Here is a 15,926-nt window from a genome sequence, read left to right on the forward strand (position 1 = left end):
GAGGTAGTGTGCAGGCAGGACACACACACACACAGAGGTAGTGTGCAGGACACACACCACACAGAGTAGGGCAGGACACACACACACAGAGGTAGTGTGCAGGCAGGACACACACACACACAGAGGTAGTGTGCAGGCAGGACACACACACACACAGAGGTAGTGTGCAGGCAGGACACACAAACACAGAGGTAGTGTGCAGGCAGGACACACACACACAGAGGTAGTGTGCAGGCAGGACACACACACACAGAGGTAGTGTGCAGGCAGGACACACACACACAGAGGTAGTGTGCAGGCAGGACACACACACACAGAGGTAGTGTGCAGGCAGGACACACACACACAGAGGTACTGTGCAGGCAGGGAACACACACACACACACAGAGGTACTGTGCAGGCAGGGAACACACACACAGATACTGTGCAGGCAGGACACACACACAGAGTGGTACTGTGCAGGCAGGACACACACACACAGAGGGGTACTGTGCAGGCAGGCAGGACATACGCAGGGGAACTCTGCAGGCAGGACACACACAGAGGTACTGTGCAGGTAGGACACACAGACAGACACAGAGGTACTGTGCAGGTAGGACACACAGACAGACACAGAGGTACTGTGCAGGTAGGACACACAGACAGACACAGAGGTACTGTGCAGGTAGGACACACAGACAGACACAGAGGTACTGTGCAGGTAGGACACACAGACAGACACAGAGGTACTGTGCAGGCAGGACACACACACACACACAGAGGTACTGTGCAGGCAGGACACACATATATATGTAAAGTACATATAGATAATAATGTGTTATTGGGGTATATACATGATGTGAATCAGCTGTAGCAGCTGTTTTATTTTTTATTGCTAGTAGAAGTCTGTTTGGGATGAGGTGACATTATGTCAAGATCATAACTTCTCATCTCATCTATACTTTTAATCAATCTACACCTCTAACCTGAAAACCCACATGTGACATAAGCAGAGTATAAGCTGTTGCTTCTGCAGCTGTTCTGCATGTCTGTATTTATAGTTAACATTTGAGAAAAGAGTTATGACATAATAATTGTACAAGATGTATATTATGTGATTTCTTTTTTTCTAGTGTTTTTAACTTCCCCCCCTCTCAATCACAGGTAATAAACTATAACTACTACTATTCATTGAATGGCTGGCTGCTGCTGTGCCCCTGGTGGCTGTGCTTTGATTGGTCAATGGGCTGCATACCTCTTATTTCCGCTCTCAATGACGGGAGAATAATTGCACTAGTAGCACTTTGGTTCTGCCTAATAGGCTTAGGGTACCACGCATTATGCTCCAAAGATGATCAGAAGAGAAGGTATGTTATTTTAGTATAATAGTTATGTAACCTACATTTTCTGTGAGGTGTTGAATTATTGGACAAAGGGCCAAATGTGTATGAAGCGTATTTCACTTCAAAAGCCATACTGCTAGGATTAAACATTCATAAGCGCTGACTTTGCAAAACATTTATCAGTTACATCCTTTGGTAAATTAACCATCCCTGCAGGCTATATTCAATCGCCACTTGCGATGTCATAGCCAGAAAAGCTACATATGCAACTTTATAAATCTACCCCCACCATGTGGTTATAAACTTGCTAACTTTAAAGTGATTGCGAGTGCCGTCTGTTTGAAACGGTGCATAATTAGCTTCTTTTTAGCTGCTGTCTGGCCCATGTAAAACACATTTGTCTCCATAACTTTTAATAGTAGCGCACTCCTGCACCTCAGTAGGGAATCTACCAGCACTCCCTATTGTTCCTGTTCCTACAGAGGCACAGGAGGGCACTACCATTGAACTGTAAGGGGTTGGCATCACAGTTTTGGATTGGCAGCATTATAGAAAATAAAATGTGTTTGCACTCGGTCACCAGTAGGGTAAAAGTAATCATTAATCTTTAAGGGAACAGTAAACACCTATAAGTTAGAAAACATTTCTGCTGTGTTGCTATGGCGGAGTTTAATTTTTTATTTTTTAAAACAAATGAACACCCTTTTTACTATAATTTTTTTTTAATAGCCAAACTAGGAGCATTTGCCTTATTTGGAGGAGCCATTCTGGGTGTTAGTTAGTCCACAGACAACAAGGATTGCCACTGTGATAAAGTTTATATAAAATGCATTATTTTGCAGTTGTTAAAAAGTAAAGCCAGTTACAGATAGATTTGTAGTAGTGTAAGCCCTGAGAAGTCACCAGTTGGCATCTTAAGTTCTGAGAATTAGAAATTTTACAGCTAATTTATATAAAATGGGGCAAATCAATAATAAAATATAGTGTTCTTTTATTATGCATAACTAAACATTTTATATAAAAATCTCAAGGTGTTTACTGTGCCTTTAAAATATATACATTTATTAAATATGTTAAAAAAAACAAAACTTTTATATACAGGTATACCTCACTTTACAGCGTTTCGCTAATACAGCGCTTTGTGGAGCTGAAGTTCAACCTTCAAGGGTTTTGAAACAGTGCTGTACTCATCGTGAGATTGCGAGAAAAGTGACTGGCATCATTTTGTTATGCGCAGTTCACTCTGTTTACAGCATTACAGTGCAATGAGTTTTTATTGAATACTAATTGAATACTGTGCTGTGCTAGTGTTCAACTAAACTTAGCACTATTGCACCCCTAATATATGTTAGTTCAAACATGTTTTTAAGTTTGTAAACACACTGGCAAGTGAAAAGAAAGCTAAAACCACGTTGTTTCATTTTAAGGCGGTTTTCACTTTACAGCGGGGCTCCGGTCCCTAACCCGCTGTATCAGTGAGGTATACCTGTACTGTATTTGTGCACTACATAAAGTAATATGCAGTGTGTAACCTTGCATCTCTATCATCACAGACTGGAAATGTATTTCCTGCAAGATGACTCTAAACATGCAGGTGACTTTTTAATAAATGGGGCCCTGTGTGTAACTGATTTTTTTATAATATTTCACAGCTATTTAAGCAGAAGGTGCCGGTATCTATTGTCACTAGCTAATAGGGACAGCTTCCTTGGCTATACGTCGAACAGTGTTCCATGCACATTAAAAACAAACAAGTTGGTAGTCTGTGATAGGATGTGTGCACTTGGAAACATAGCACTACTGAAGCTGTGACAGTATTTTTAAAGGAGGCACTGAAATAGTGCATTTTAGATTCAACTTTTATGTTCATTTAATCCATTTATAAATACCCTTTGTCAGATGCAACAAAGGGAGATTTTATTTATGTATTTATATGTCCCTTTTCAAAAGTTATGTATTATCTGTCTTCCCATGTTAATAATATATTTAGCTGGTTCATCACAAGACAAAAGTACAAATAATTGTGAAATTTTGAGGAACCAGTATAAACTTTATCTAATTATTTGTTTTGGTCTTTCAAGGTCTCATCAAAACATTAGTTCATGTGTTGATAGAATAAAAGACATATTTAAGACTGACATATTTGCTACTAAATTGCTCATATATTGTCATTCACTAGGCAAATGACAAACTCTGGAAAGTACTGTATTATCTGTTATAATTTGTGTTTCATAGAATCCTCACGCTGGGACTGGGATTTCTCATCATCCCTTTTCTTCCTGCAAGTAATTTGTTCTTCAGAGTTGGTTTTGTGGTTGCAGAACGAGTCTTATACCTACCAAGTATAGGGTACTGTGTGCTGCTGTCCTATGGATATAGCAAACTCTGTGGTCAAGTTAAAAATAAGGTAAATTTCTTCTTCTTCCATATGTTTCTTCTAGGCCCCTTATAATAGTATCTTACACTTTATACTTGTTTTTATATTCATTCATGTATTGACTCTATATTTTGACCCGTGCTTTTAGCGCTCAACTCCTTTCCTACACATTTTTGCATCATTTGTTTTCTTGAAGGGGAACACACGAGTTTAGCAGGGTCCACATTTCCTTTAGCGCTTCTTCTTTTATTTCTTTGCACAACTGTAAAAATAACAGCCAAAATTGATTTAAAGGGATATAAAACCCAAAAAAAAATATTTTGTGATTCAGACAAAGCATACCATTTTACAAAAGTTTCCAATTTGCTTCTGAATATGTTCTCAAATTTGCTTCAATGCCATAGTACTCTTTGTTGAAGATATACTTAAAGGGACATTATACACTCATTTTTTTCTTTGCATAAATGTTTTGTAGATGATCTATTTATATAGCCCATAAAGATTATTATTTTTTTTTAATGTATAGTTTTGCTTATTTTTAAATAACATTGCTCTGATTTTCAGACTCCTAGCCAAGTCCCAAAGTTTTATGAGAATACTGTCAGCTACCTTCTCCAACTTGCTCCTGTTTGTGTAAAGGGTCTTTTCATATGCAAAAGAAGGGGGAGGGTCTTATTTCCCACTTGCAGTGGGCTTTCCAACTACCTTTTCAATAGAGCTAAACTGAGAGCTTTTAAAGTAAGTTTTTAAACCGTTTTATACTGGATTTTTATATCAGTATCTGTGCATCTTCTTCTTCATAGTAGTGTCTATTACATGCAGTTATATATTAGAGTATATTGTAGAGGCGCTTACAGCTGTGGGTATTTAGTCCTAAAAAAAAATAAAAAAAATTCACTTTTATCTCTACAAACTTCAGGTTCGATCACAGACTTAATAGCAATAATAATATGTTTAAAATTAAAATTTCAATATTATATAGAAAATGATCTCTATACCAACAGGGACAGAATATTGCATAAAAATTATTTATTACAATTATATAATACACACTACTAGTAATACATTTCACATTGCATTCATACTCTCATTCATAAACAACCTATTTTTAAAAAACATATAAATAACCTAACTGGTCTTCCAAATTGTAATATTGTATTAATAACAATGTAGCTATAAGTATAAAACAAGGAAAGTCTTAGTATTGACTCCAAATCTTGCGGAGTGCGTTTTGGCAATAACTAATAGTTGGCTTTTCTGACCATGGTTTTAAACTTTAGTCTTTTGTATTCAGAATGACTGTTTATATATTCAGGTACAGTCCTTTATCAGATCCCCAAGCCTTAGGGCCCCGGAGTGATATTCCGTAAAGTTGTAGAATATAGTAGTAAATGTTACCTTCAGATTAGATTGTTGTCAGTCCACAAAGGCACTCTTACCACCCTGGTTCGAAATCTGCTCGCTGCTCGCTCTTGCAGGTCTCGGCAGATACAGCTTCACACTCACCGGGATTCTTCACGCTGCTAGCTTAGCGTCTGACGTCACCGGTTACCCTCAGCTGTGGAATGTATTGGATTCTGATATACTTGCGCAAGTAATCTTTCTGACGGTCTTCCGATTTTTCACTCTGCTCTTAGTACTCTGTACGCAGAGGTTCTTTGTACTCACAAAATCCTTCTTCCTTCTGTTGTGCAAATGTAAATCTCGGCAAATTATACCAAGTGTTCAGTATTCAGTATTTCTACGCGTTTCACCCACTTAAACCTGGGCTTTCTCAAGATACTGTTTACTCTCTCACCTGTTTCTTAAATACCTGTTTCTGCATCCGGTGCAAATTGGAGCAGGTTGACTTCCTCTCCTAAGGCTTCATTTTGTGGGAACCTTGTGTGTTTTTCGCTATCAATTGCCAAAGTATTTTCTTTAGTATTTCGATTTCTTTCGGTATTTATACCCTTCCTTCTCACATATAAATACATCAAACTATATATATTAAATTTATAGCTAATCAAACTAAAACAAAAAATGGAGTTGATTTTTTTAGAGCGATATCTAGATCAAAATATATTACCGAGGGGTTTGAAACTAAAGAAAAAATGTTCTTTTGAATTAAGTGACACTTTACAGACAGAATGGAATGAAGTTTTAAGTGAGGCTTCAAGGAAATTAATAGGGATTATTAAAAAATCACGCAATAATAGTCTAGAACAAATTGATAATGAGATATTAGAAATTAAAGGAAAATTGGAGATTGTAAAAGAGGATCAAAGTTTCAAGGAAAAACAAAGAATTGTGATTGAGAGGCTGGAAAATACTAAAAAAGAAATCCTATCAATAAAATACAAAAAATTTGAAAGGGATACGAACGAAGCTATGGATATACAAATAGAAGACATAGAGGTGACTGAAAGAACCAATACGATTACACATAAGAAAGAAAATCCTGTCCAAACACATGATGAGAGATGGTTTAATATACAGAGTAGACCCTATAATCAAAAGGAGGGATGGCGTGAGAATCAATATAGAAACTATGATAATGGGAACTATAATAGGGACCGGTCTTATTAAAATAGAGATTTCTACCAAGATAGGGGTTTCTATCAAGAGAGAGGATATAATAGGTTTAATAGAAGGAACTATTGGAATAGAAATGAGTATTATAATGGCAATTGGAGACAAAACACCTATTCTAATAGAAATAGGATAGACTATAGGAGAAATGGAAATAAAAATACACATCAATATAATGACAATATGTATAGAAACACAGACCATCTAGAAAGAAATAATGGAGAGTATATACAACAGGAAGATTATCAGCAGTCCAACGATAAAAGAGAAAATAGAGGGGACAATAGACAAGGGTCGATTACAGTTAAAAATAGATTTCTTTCATGTAATTAGCAAGAGTCCATGAGCTAGTGACGTATGGGATATACATTCCTACCAGGAGGGGCAAAGTTTCCCAAACCTCAAAATGCCTATAAATACACCCCTCACCACACCCACAAATCAGTTTTACAAACTTTGCCTCCTATGGAGGTGGTGAAGTAAGTTTGTGCTAGATTCTACGTTGATATGCGCTCTGCAACAAGTTGGAGCCCGGTTTTCCTCTCAGCGTGCAGTGAATGTCAGAGGGATGTGAGGAGAGTATTGCCTATTTGAATGCAATGATCTCCTTCTACGGGGTCTATTTCATAGGTTCTCTGTTATCGGTCGTAGAGATTCATCTCTTACCTCCCTTTTCAGATCGACGATATAGTCTTATATATATACCATTACCTCTGCTGATTTTCGTTTCAGTACTGGTTTGGCTTTCTACAACATGTAGACGAGTGTCCTGGGGTAAGTAAGTCTTATTTTCTGTGACACTCTAAGCTATGGTTGGGCGCTTTTTTTATAAAGTTCTAAATATATGTATTCAAACATTTATTTGCCTTGACTCAGGATGTTCAACATTCCTTATTTTCAGACAGTCAGTTTCATATTTGGGATAATGCATTTGAATCAATAATTTTTTCTTACCTTAAAAAATTTGACTTTTTCCCTGTGGGCTGTTAGGCTCGCGGGGGCTGAAAATGCTTCATTTTATTGCGTCATTCTTGGCGCAGACTTTTTTGGCGCAAAAAATCTTTTCTGTTTCCGGCGTCATATGTGTCGCCGGAAGTTGCGTCATTTTTTTACGTTCTTTTGCGCCAAAAAATGTCGGCGTTCCGGATGTGGCGTCAAATAATGTGGGCGTCTTATTTGGCGCTAAAAAAAATATGGGCGTCGCTTTTGTCTCCTCATTTTTCCTTGCTTCTGGTTGCTAGAAGCTTGTTTCTTTGGCATTTTTTCCCATTCCTGAAACTGTCATTTAAGGAATTTGATCAATTTTGCTTTATATGTTGTTTTTTCTCTTACATATTGCAAGATGTCTCATGTTGCATCCGAGTCAGAAGATACTTAAGGAAAATCGCTGCCTGGTGCTGGAACTACCAAAGCTAAGTGTATCTGCTGTAAACTTTTGGTAGCTGTTCCTCCAGCTGTTGTTTGTATTAAATGTCATGACAAACTTGTTAATGCAGAAAATATTTCCTTTAGTAAAATACCATTACCTGTTGCAGTTCCATCAACATCTAATGTTCAGAGTGTTCCTGATAACATAAGAGATTTTGTTGCTGAATCTATTAAGAAGGCTATGTCTGTTATTCCTCCTTCTAGTAAACATAAAAAGTCTTTTAAAACTTCTCTTTATCCAGATGAATTTTTAAATGAACATCATCATTCTGATTCTAATGATTCTTCTGGTTCAGAGGATTCTGTTTCAGAGGTGGATGCTGATAAATCTTCATATTTATTTAAAATGGAATTTATTCGTTCTTTACTTAAAGAAGTCCCAATTGCATTAGAAATTGAGGATTCTGGTCCTCTTGATACTAAATCTAAACGTTTAGACAAGGTCTTTAAATCTCCTGTAGTTATTCCAGAAGTTTTTCCTGTTCCTGGTGCTATTTCTGAAGTAATTTCCAGGGAATGGAATAAATTGGGTAATTCATTTACTCCTTCTAAACGTTTTAAGCAATTATATCCTGTGCCGTCTGACAGATTAGAGTTTTGGAACAAAATCCCTAAAGTTGATGGGGCTATCTCTACCCTTGCTAAACGTACTACTATTCCTACGGCAGATGGTACTTCCTTTAAGGATCCTTTAGATAGGAAAATTGAATCCTTTCTAAGAAAAGCTTATTTGTGTTCAGGTAATCTTCTTAGACCTGCTATATCTTTGGCGGATGTTGCTGCAGCTTCAACTTTTTGGTTGGAAACTTTAGCGCAACAAGTAACAGATCATGATTCTCATAACATTATTATTCTTCTTCAACATGCTAATAATTTTATTTGTGATGCCATTTTTGATATTATCAGAGTTGATGTCAGGTTTATGTCTCTAGCTATTTTAGCTAGAAGAGCTTTATGGCTTAAAACTTGGAATGCTGATATGTCTTCTAAATCGACTCTACTTTCCCTTTCTTTCCAGGGTAATAAATTATTTGGTTCTCAGTTGGATTCTATTATCTCAACTGTTACTGGTGGGAAAGGAACTTTTTTACCACAGGATAAAAATCTAAGGGTAAAAACAGGGCTAATAACCGTTTTCGTTCCTTTCGTTTCAACAAAGAACAAAAGCCTGATCCTTCATCCTCAGGAGCAGTTTCAGTTTGGAAACCATCTCCAGTCTGGAATAAATCCAAGCCTTCTAGAAAAGCAAAGCCAGCTTCTAAGTCCACATGAAGGTGCGGCCCTCATTCCAGCTCAGCTGGTAGGGGGCAGATTACGTTTTTTTCAAAGAAATTTGGATCAATTCTGTTCACAATCTTTGGATTCAGAACATTATTTCAGAAGGGTACAGAATTGGTTTCAAGATAAGACCTCCTGCAAAGAGATTCTTTCTTTCCCGTGTCCCAGTAAATCCAGCGAAAGCTCAAGCATTTCTGAAATGTGTTTTAGATCTAGAGTTGGCTGGAGTAATTATGCCAGTTCCAGTTCTGGAACAGGGGCTGGGGTTTTATTCGAATCTCTTCATTGTACCAAAGAAGGAGAATTCCTTCAGACCAGTTCTGGATCTAAAAATATTGAATCGTTATGTAAGGATACCAACATTCAAAATGGTAACTGTAAGGACTATCCTGCCTTTTGCTCAGCAAGGGCATTATATGTCTACAATAGATTTACAGGATGCATATCTGCATATTCCGATTCATCCAGCTCACTATCAGTTTCTGAGATTCTCTTTCCTAGACAAGCATTACCAGTTTGTGGCTCTGCCGTTTGGCCTAGCAACAGCTCCAAGAATTTTTACAAAGGTTCTCGGTGCCCTTCTATCTGTAATCAGAGAACAGGGTATTGTGGTATTTCCTTATTTGGACGATATCTTGGTACTTGATCAGTCTTCACATTTAGCAGAATTTCATACGAATCGACTTTTGTTGTTTCTTCAACATCATGGTTGGAGGATTAATTCACTAAAAAGTTCATTGATTCCTCAGACAAGGGTAACCTTTTTGGGTTTCCAGATAGATTCAGTGTCCATGACTCTGTCTTTGACAGACAAGAGACATCTAAAATTGATTTCAGCTTGTCGAAACCTTCAGTCACAATCATTCCCTTCGGTAGCCTTATGCATGGAAATTCTAGGTCTTATGACTGCTGCATCGGACGCGATCCCCTTTGCTCGTTTTCACATGCGACCTCTTCAGCTCTGTATGCTGAACCAATGGTGCAGGGATTACACAAAGATATCTCAATTAATATCTTTAAAACCGATTGTACGACACTCTCCGACGTGGTGGACAGATCACCATCGTTTAGTTCAGGGGGCTTCTTTTGTTCTTCCGACCTGGACTGTAATTTCAACAGATGCAAGTCTTACAGGTTGGGGAGCTGTGTGGGGGTCTCTGACAGCACAAGGGGTTTGGGAATCTCAGGAGGTGAGATTACTGATCAATATTTTGGAACTCCGTGCAATTTTCAGAGCTCTTCAGTCTTGGCCTCTTCTGAAGAGAGAATCGTTCATTTGTTTTCAGACAGACAATGTCACAACTGTGGCATACATCAATCATCAAGGAGGGACTCACAGTCCTCTGGCTATGAAAGAAGTATCTCGAATTCTGGTTTGGGCGGAATCCAGCTCCTGTCTAATCTCTGCGGTTCATATTCCAGGAATAGACAATTGGGAAGCGGATTATCTCAGTCGCCAAACGTTGCATCCGGGCGAATGGTCTCTTCACCCAGAGGTATTTCTTCAGATTGTTCAAATGTGGGAACTTCCAGAAATAGATCTGATGGCTTCTCATCTAAACAAGAAACTTCCCAGGTATCTGTCCAGATCCCGGGATCCTCAGGCGGAGGCAGTTGATGCATTATCACTTCCTTGGAAGTATCATCCTGCCTATATCTTTCCGCCTCTAGTTCTTCTTCCAAGAGTAATCTCCAAGATTCTGAAGGAATGCTCGTTTGTTCTGCTGGTAGCTCCAGCATGGCCTCACAGGTTTTGGTATGCGGATCTTGTCCGGATGGCCTCTTGCCAACCGTGGACTCTTCCGTTAAGACCAGACCTTCTGTCGCAAGGTCCTTTTTTCCATCAGGATCTCAAATCCTTAAATTTAAAGGTATGGAGATTGAACGCTTGATTCTTGGTCAAAGAGGTTTCTCTGACTCTGTGATTAATACTATGTTACAGGCTCGTAAATCTGTATCTAGAGAGATATATTATAGAGTCTGGAAGACTTATATTTCTTGGTGTCTTTCTCATCATTTTTCCTGGCATTCTTTTAGAATTCCGAGAATTTTACAGTTTCTTCAGGATGGTTTAGATAAAGGTTTGTCCGCAAGTTCCTTGAAAGGTCAAATCTCTGCTCTTTCTGTTCTTTTTCACAGAAAGATTGCTAATCTTCCTGATATTCATTGTTTTGTACAAGCTTTGGTTCGTATAAAACCTGTCATTAAGTCAATTTCTCCTCCTTGGAGTTTGAATTTGGTTCTGGGGGCTCTTCAAGCTCCTCCATTTGAACCTATGCATTCATTGGACATTAAATTACTTTCTTGGAAAGTTTTGTTCCTTTTGGCCATCTCTTCTGCCAGAAGAGTCTCTGAATTGTCTGCTCTTTCTTGTGAGTCTCCTTTTCTGATTTTTCATCAGGATAAGGCAGTGTTGCGAACTTCTTTTGAATTTTTACCTAAGGTTGTGAATTCCAACAACATTAGTAGAGAAATTGTAGTTCCTTCATTATGCCCTAATCCTAAGAATTCTAAGGAGAAATCATTGCATTCTTTGGATGTTGTTAGAGCTTTGAAATATTATGTTGAAGCTACTAAGACTTTCCGTAAGACTTCTAGTCTATTTGTCATCTTTTCCGGTTCCAGAAAAGGCCAGAAAGCTTCTGCCATTTCTTTGGCATCTTGGTTGAAATCTTTAATTCATCATGCCTATGTTGAGTCGGGTAAAACTCCGCCTCAGAGCATTACAGCTCATTCTACTAGGTCAGTTTCTACTTCCTGGGCGTTTAGGAATGAAGCTTCGGTTGATCAGATTTGCAAAGCAGCAACTTGGTCTTCTTTGCATACTTTTACTAAATTCTACCATTTTGATGTGTTTTCTTCTTCTGAAGCAGTTTTTGGTAGAAAAGTACTTCAGGCAGCTGTTTCAGTTTGAATCTTCTGCTTATGTTTTCATTTAGATTTTATTTTGGGTGTGGATTATTTTCAGCAGGAATTGGCTGTCTTTATTTTATCCCTCCCTTTCTAGTGACTCTTGCGTGGAAAGATCCACATCTTGGGTAGTCATTATCCCATACGTCACTAGCTCATGGACTTTTGCTAATTACATGAAAGAAAACATAATTTATGTAAGAACTTACCTGATAAATTCATTTCTTTCATATTAGCAAGAGTCCATGAGGCCCACCCTTTTTTGTGGTGGTTATGATTTTTCTGTATAAAGCACAATTATTCCAATTCCTTATTTTTTATGCTTTCGCACTTATTTCTTATCACCCCACTTCTTGGCTATTCGTTAAACTGATTTGTGGGTGTGGTGAGGGGTGTATTTATAGGCATTTTGAGGTTTGGGAAACTTTGCCCCTCCTGGTAGGAATCTATATCCCATCCTGGTAGGAATGTATATCCCATACGTCACTAGCTCATGGACTCTTGCTAATATGAAAGAAATGAATTTATCAGGTAAGTTCTTACATAAATTATGTTTTTTACCGCTGGAAAATGTGAAAGAGGTACAGCTGACTAGAGAGGAGAGTTCTTTTTTAGGACTAAACTCCACAAGGGAAGGTCCAAATTTAAAGAATATAAAGGGACAAGAAAAAGAACTAAAAGGACCAAGATTGGGAAAAAGACAAATAGAGGAGTCAGAGGAGGAAGAGGAAAGAATTGAGTCAAAAAGACAGAGGTAATAGATAATATGACTGGAATATTTAACCTAAGTAAAAAAGTTTTAAAGAAAGAAGAGGAAAGGGTCCTAAAATTGGGACTATCATTTGCCCCATCTAAGCCCATGAATAGATTCGAGACTCATATAAATATCAAGAAATTTGTACGTAATTTAACACTAGAGATACTTCCTAAAAAATCCAGTGGAAAGATACATTAGAGCTGAAACTATTAATAAGGAAGAAAACGACTACAAACACACTAATTTAAAGTTAAAGTCTAAATTTTACCCTAAAAATGATAGGGGGAGTAATTTAGAGACTTTCGAAAAGGTAATCCTAGCTGATCTAAGAAAGATTGGGAACACAAAAGAAACGTCAAAGAAAAATCTAACTAAGAAGGATAGGGAAATTTTGAAGGGACTTCAGACAGATTCAAGTATAACAATTAAAATGGCGGATAAGGGAGGAGGTCTAGTACTTATGGATACTGAGAAGTACTTACTAGAGGCAGAAAGACTGTTAAGTGAAAAGAAAACATACAAGAGATTAGACCTAAATCCCACAGATAAATACCAGGGGAAACTTAAGAGAATCTTAGATAAAGGTAAAGAGAAGGGTATTATAAATGAGAAAGAATATGCCTATATTATGCCACCATTCCCAAAAATACCAGTCTTTTATTTTTTACCGAAAGTACACAAGAGCCTTACCAATCCCCCAGGGAGGCCAATAGTTTCGGGGATAGGGTCCCTCACAGCCAACCTTTCCGAATACGTTGATAAATTTTTGCAAAAGTATGTTACGAAACTGGACTCTTATTTAAAGGATACCACTAGTGTCCTCAGAATTCTGAGCGATATAGAATGGAAAAAAGAATATCTTTTGGCAACTTGCGACGTTACGTCACTTTATACTAATATCAACCATCAACTAGGACTTGAGGCAATAGAAAATGTTCTGGAGAGGGATAAAGATATACCGAAAGAACAAAAAGAATTCTTTCTAGAATGTATCCGGTTTATACTAGAACACAATTATTTTACATTTGATAATAAGTACTATTTACAGGTTGAGGGAACCGCGATGGGCACGAGATTCACACAGAGCTATGCTAATTTGTTTATGGGAGAGTGGGAACGAAGTTTCCTGTCCCATGCGGAGCTCGGTGCGAATCTCGTGCTATTTAAAAGATATATCGATGATATTTTCATTATATGGAATGGTAGTGAAGAATCACTTAAGGATACCTTTGGTCTAATGAATAACAACGATAGGGGATTGTCTTTTACGTATCAAATTAGTCGAGAAAATATATCATTCTTAGATCTGGAGATAATGGCGGATGGGAATAAATTGGTCACTAAAACTTATTTTAAGCCTACTGATGCGAACAACTATATACATGCCACTAGCTGCCATTATTCCAAATGGAAGAGTAACATACCGGTAGGCCAAAGCCTCAGAATAAGAAAAAACTGCACAGAGTTAAAAGACTTTGAAGAACAAATAAAAACTGTGGAGAGAAAATTTAAAGATAGAGGCTATAAGGATGAAAATATAAAACAAGCAGTAGTAAGAGCGAGAAATACGGATAGGGCCTCACTCCTAAGCTATAAAATAAAGAATCAACAAACAGAGGATGTCAGCGTACCATTTGTAACAGAATTTAGTGATAATCGCAACTTGATTAGGAAATTGTTACGTAAACATTGGCATATAGTAAAAAATGACCCCATATTAGGGGATAAACTCCCTCCCTACCCCAAAATAGTATACAAGAAAACAAGAAATTTGAAAACAATGCTGGCACCGAGCGAGTTCAAGAGAAACAAAGGGGGTCTGAGCAAAGATAAAGACTTATGGGGAAAAGAGCTAAAGGGGTTTTTCCCTTGTGTAACATGTAGATCATGTAAATACAGCTCAAAAAAGAAAATCTTTAAAGTCCCAAGGAATAATATAGATTTTGAAATAAAGGATACTATTAGGTGCAATAGCAAGGGGGTTATTTATGCGATACAATGTTCTTGTGATATGGTCTATGTAGGTGAAACTACCAGAATGCTCAGGGATAGAATGAGGGAGCATTTGTGGAATATTGAAAAGGGGAAACTAGAAACCCACCTCTACCAACATTTTAGAGAAGTCCACCATAATAGTCTTAAAGATTTTAAATTCTGGGGTCTATGTAAAGTGAAAGGTGATTGGAGAGGAGGGGATTATGAAAATAAACTGTTAAGAAAAGAAGCAGAAATGATCTACAATTTTAATACATTGTATCCCCATGGGTTAAATTCAGAAATAGAAATTACACCATTCTTATAAATTTAGAAGCTTAGATCATTAGCCCCCTCTTAGATAGGTATACCCCGTTAGCGCATTATATTTGTTCTTAATGAAATGTAGGAACATATTTTAATCTTAATATTTTAAAATAATCAAATTCTAGCCTTTAATCCCAGTTTGTTATAATCAGAGGCCCTGAAGAAAATATCCATTTAAAAAATTAAAAAATTATAAAATAAAAATAAAAATAAATTTTGAAAAATAAGCATCAGATATATATGGTTTATAAAACTTTTTTGTATCTTTCTGTAATCTTTTATTAATTTTTAACAAATTAATTTTATAGATTTTAAGAGGAACAAGTTTTAATTGAAGCATAAGTAATTTGAAGGCAACCCCTATAGATAGGATCAGATATAGACAACCCCTATAGATAAGATCAGATATATTGACCACACGATATTTGATTATTTTAAAAATTTCATTTCAGAGAATTCTATTTTATATAATTTATATTTCATATTTTATATGTATTGGCTAAACTATTTAATGAATTTATCCAAAAAATTTTTTAGGTTGTAATTGTAATGTCATTGAGAATATTTTTTTTTTAATTGTTATGTGGTTGAAAAAGTTTTAATTAGCTATAAATTTAATATATATCGTTTGATGTATTTATATGTGAGAAGGAAGGGTATAAATACCGAAAGAAATCGTAATACTAAAGAAAATACTTTGGCAATTGATGGCGAAAAACACACAAGGTTCCCACAAAATGAAGCCTTAGGAGAGGAAGTCAACCTGCTCCAATTTGCACCGGATCCAGAAACAGGTATTTAAGAAACAGGCGAGAGAGTAAACAGTATCTTGAGAAAGCCCAGGTTTAAGTGGGTGAAACGCGTAGAAATACTGAATACTGAACACTTGGTATAATTTGCCGAGATTTACATTTGCACAACAGAAGGAAGAAGGATTTTGTGAGTACAAAGAACCTCTGCGTACAGAGTACTAAGAGCAGAG

At 37.0% G+C, this 15,926-nt stretch overlaps 1 protein-coding gene across 2 annotated transcripts in view; it reads left to right on the forward strand.

Moving 5' to 3' along the window:
- Positions 1-15,926, forward strand: part of TMTC4 (transmembrane O-mannosyltransferase targeting cadherins 4) — a 270,820-nt gene that overhangs the window by 134,313 nt on the left and 120,581 nt on the right. For both annotated transcript variants that reach the window (XM_053707811.1, XM_053707810.1), the window contains exons 9-10: positions 1,144-1,346; positions 3,558-3,729. In XM_053707811.1, coding sequence (XP_053563786.1) covers positions 1,144-1,346; positions 3,558-3,729 — 375 coding nt within the window. The remainder of the gene's footprint in view (positions 1-1,143; positions 1,347-3,557; positions 3,730-15,926) is intronic.

Source organism: Bombina bombina, chromosome 3 (assembly GCF_027579735.1).
Source record: "Bombina bombina isolate aBomBom1 chromosome 3, aBomBom1.pri, whole genome shotgun sequence".
NCBI classification, from domain to species: Eukaryota; Metazoa; Chordata; class Amphibia; order Anura; family Bombinatoridae; genus Bombina; species Bombina bombina.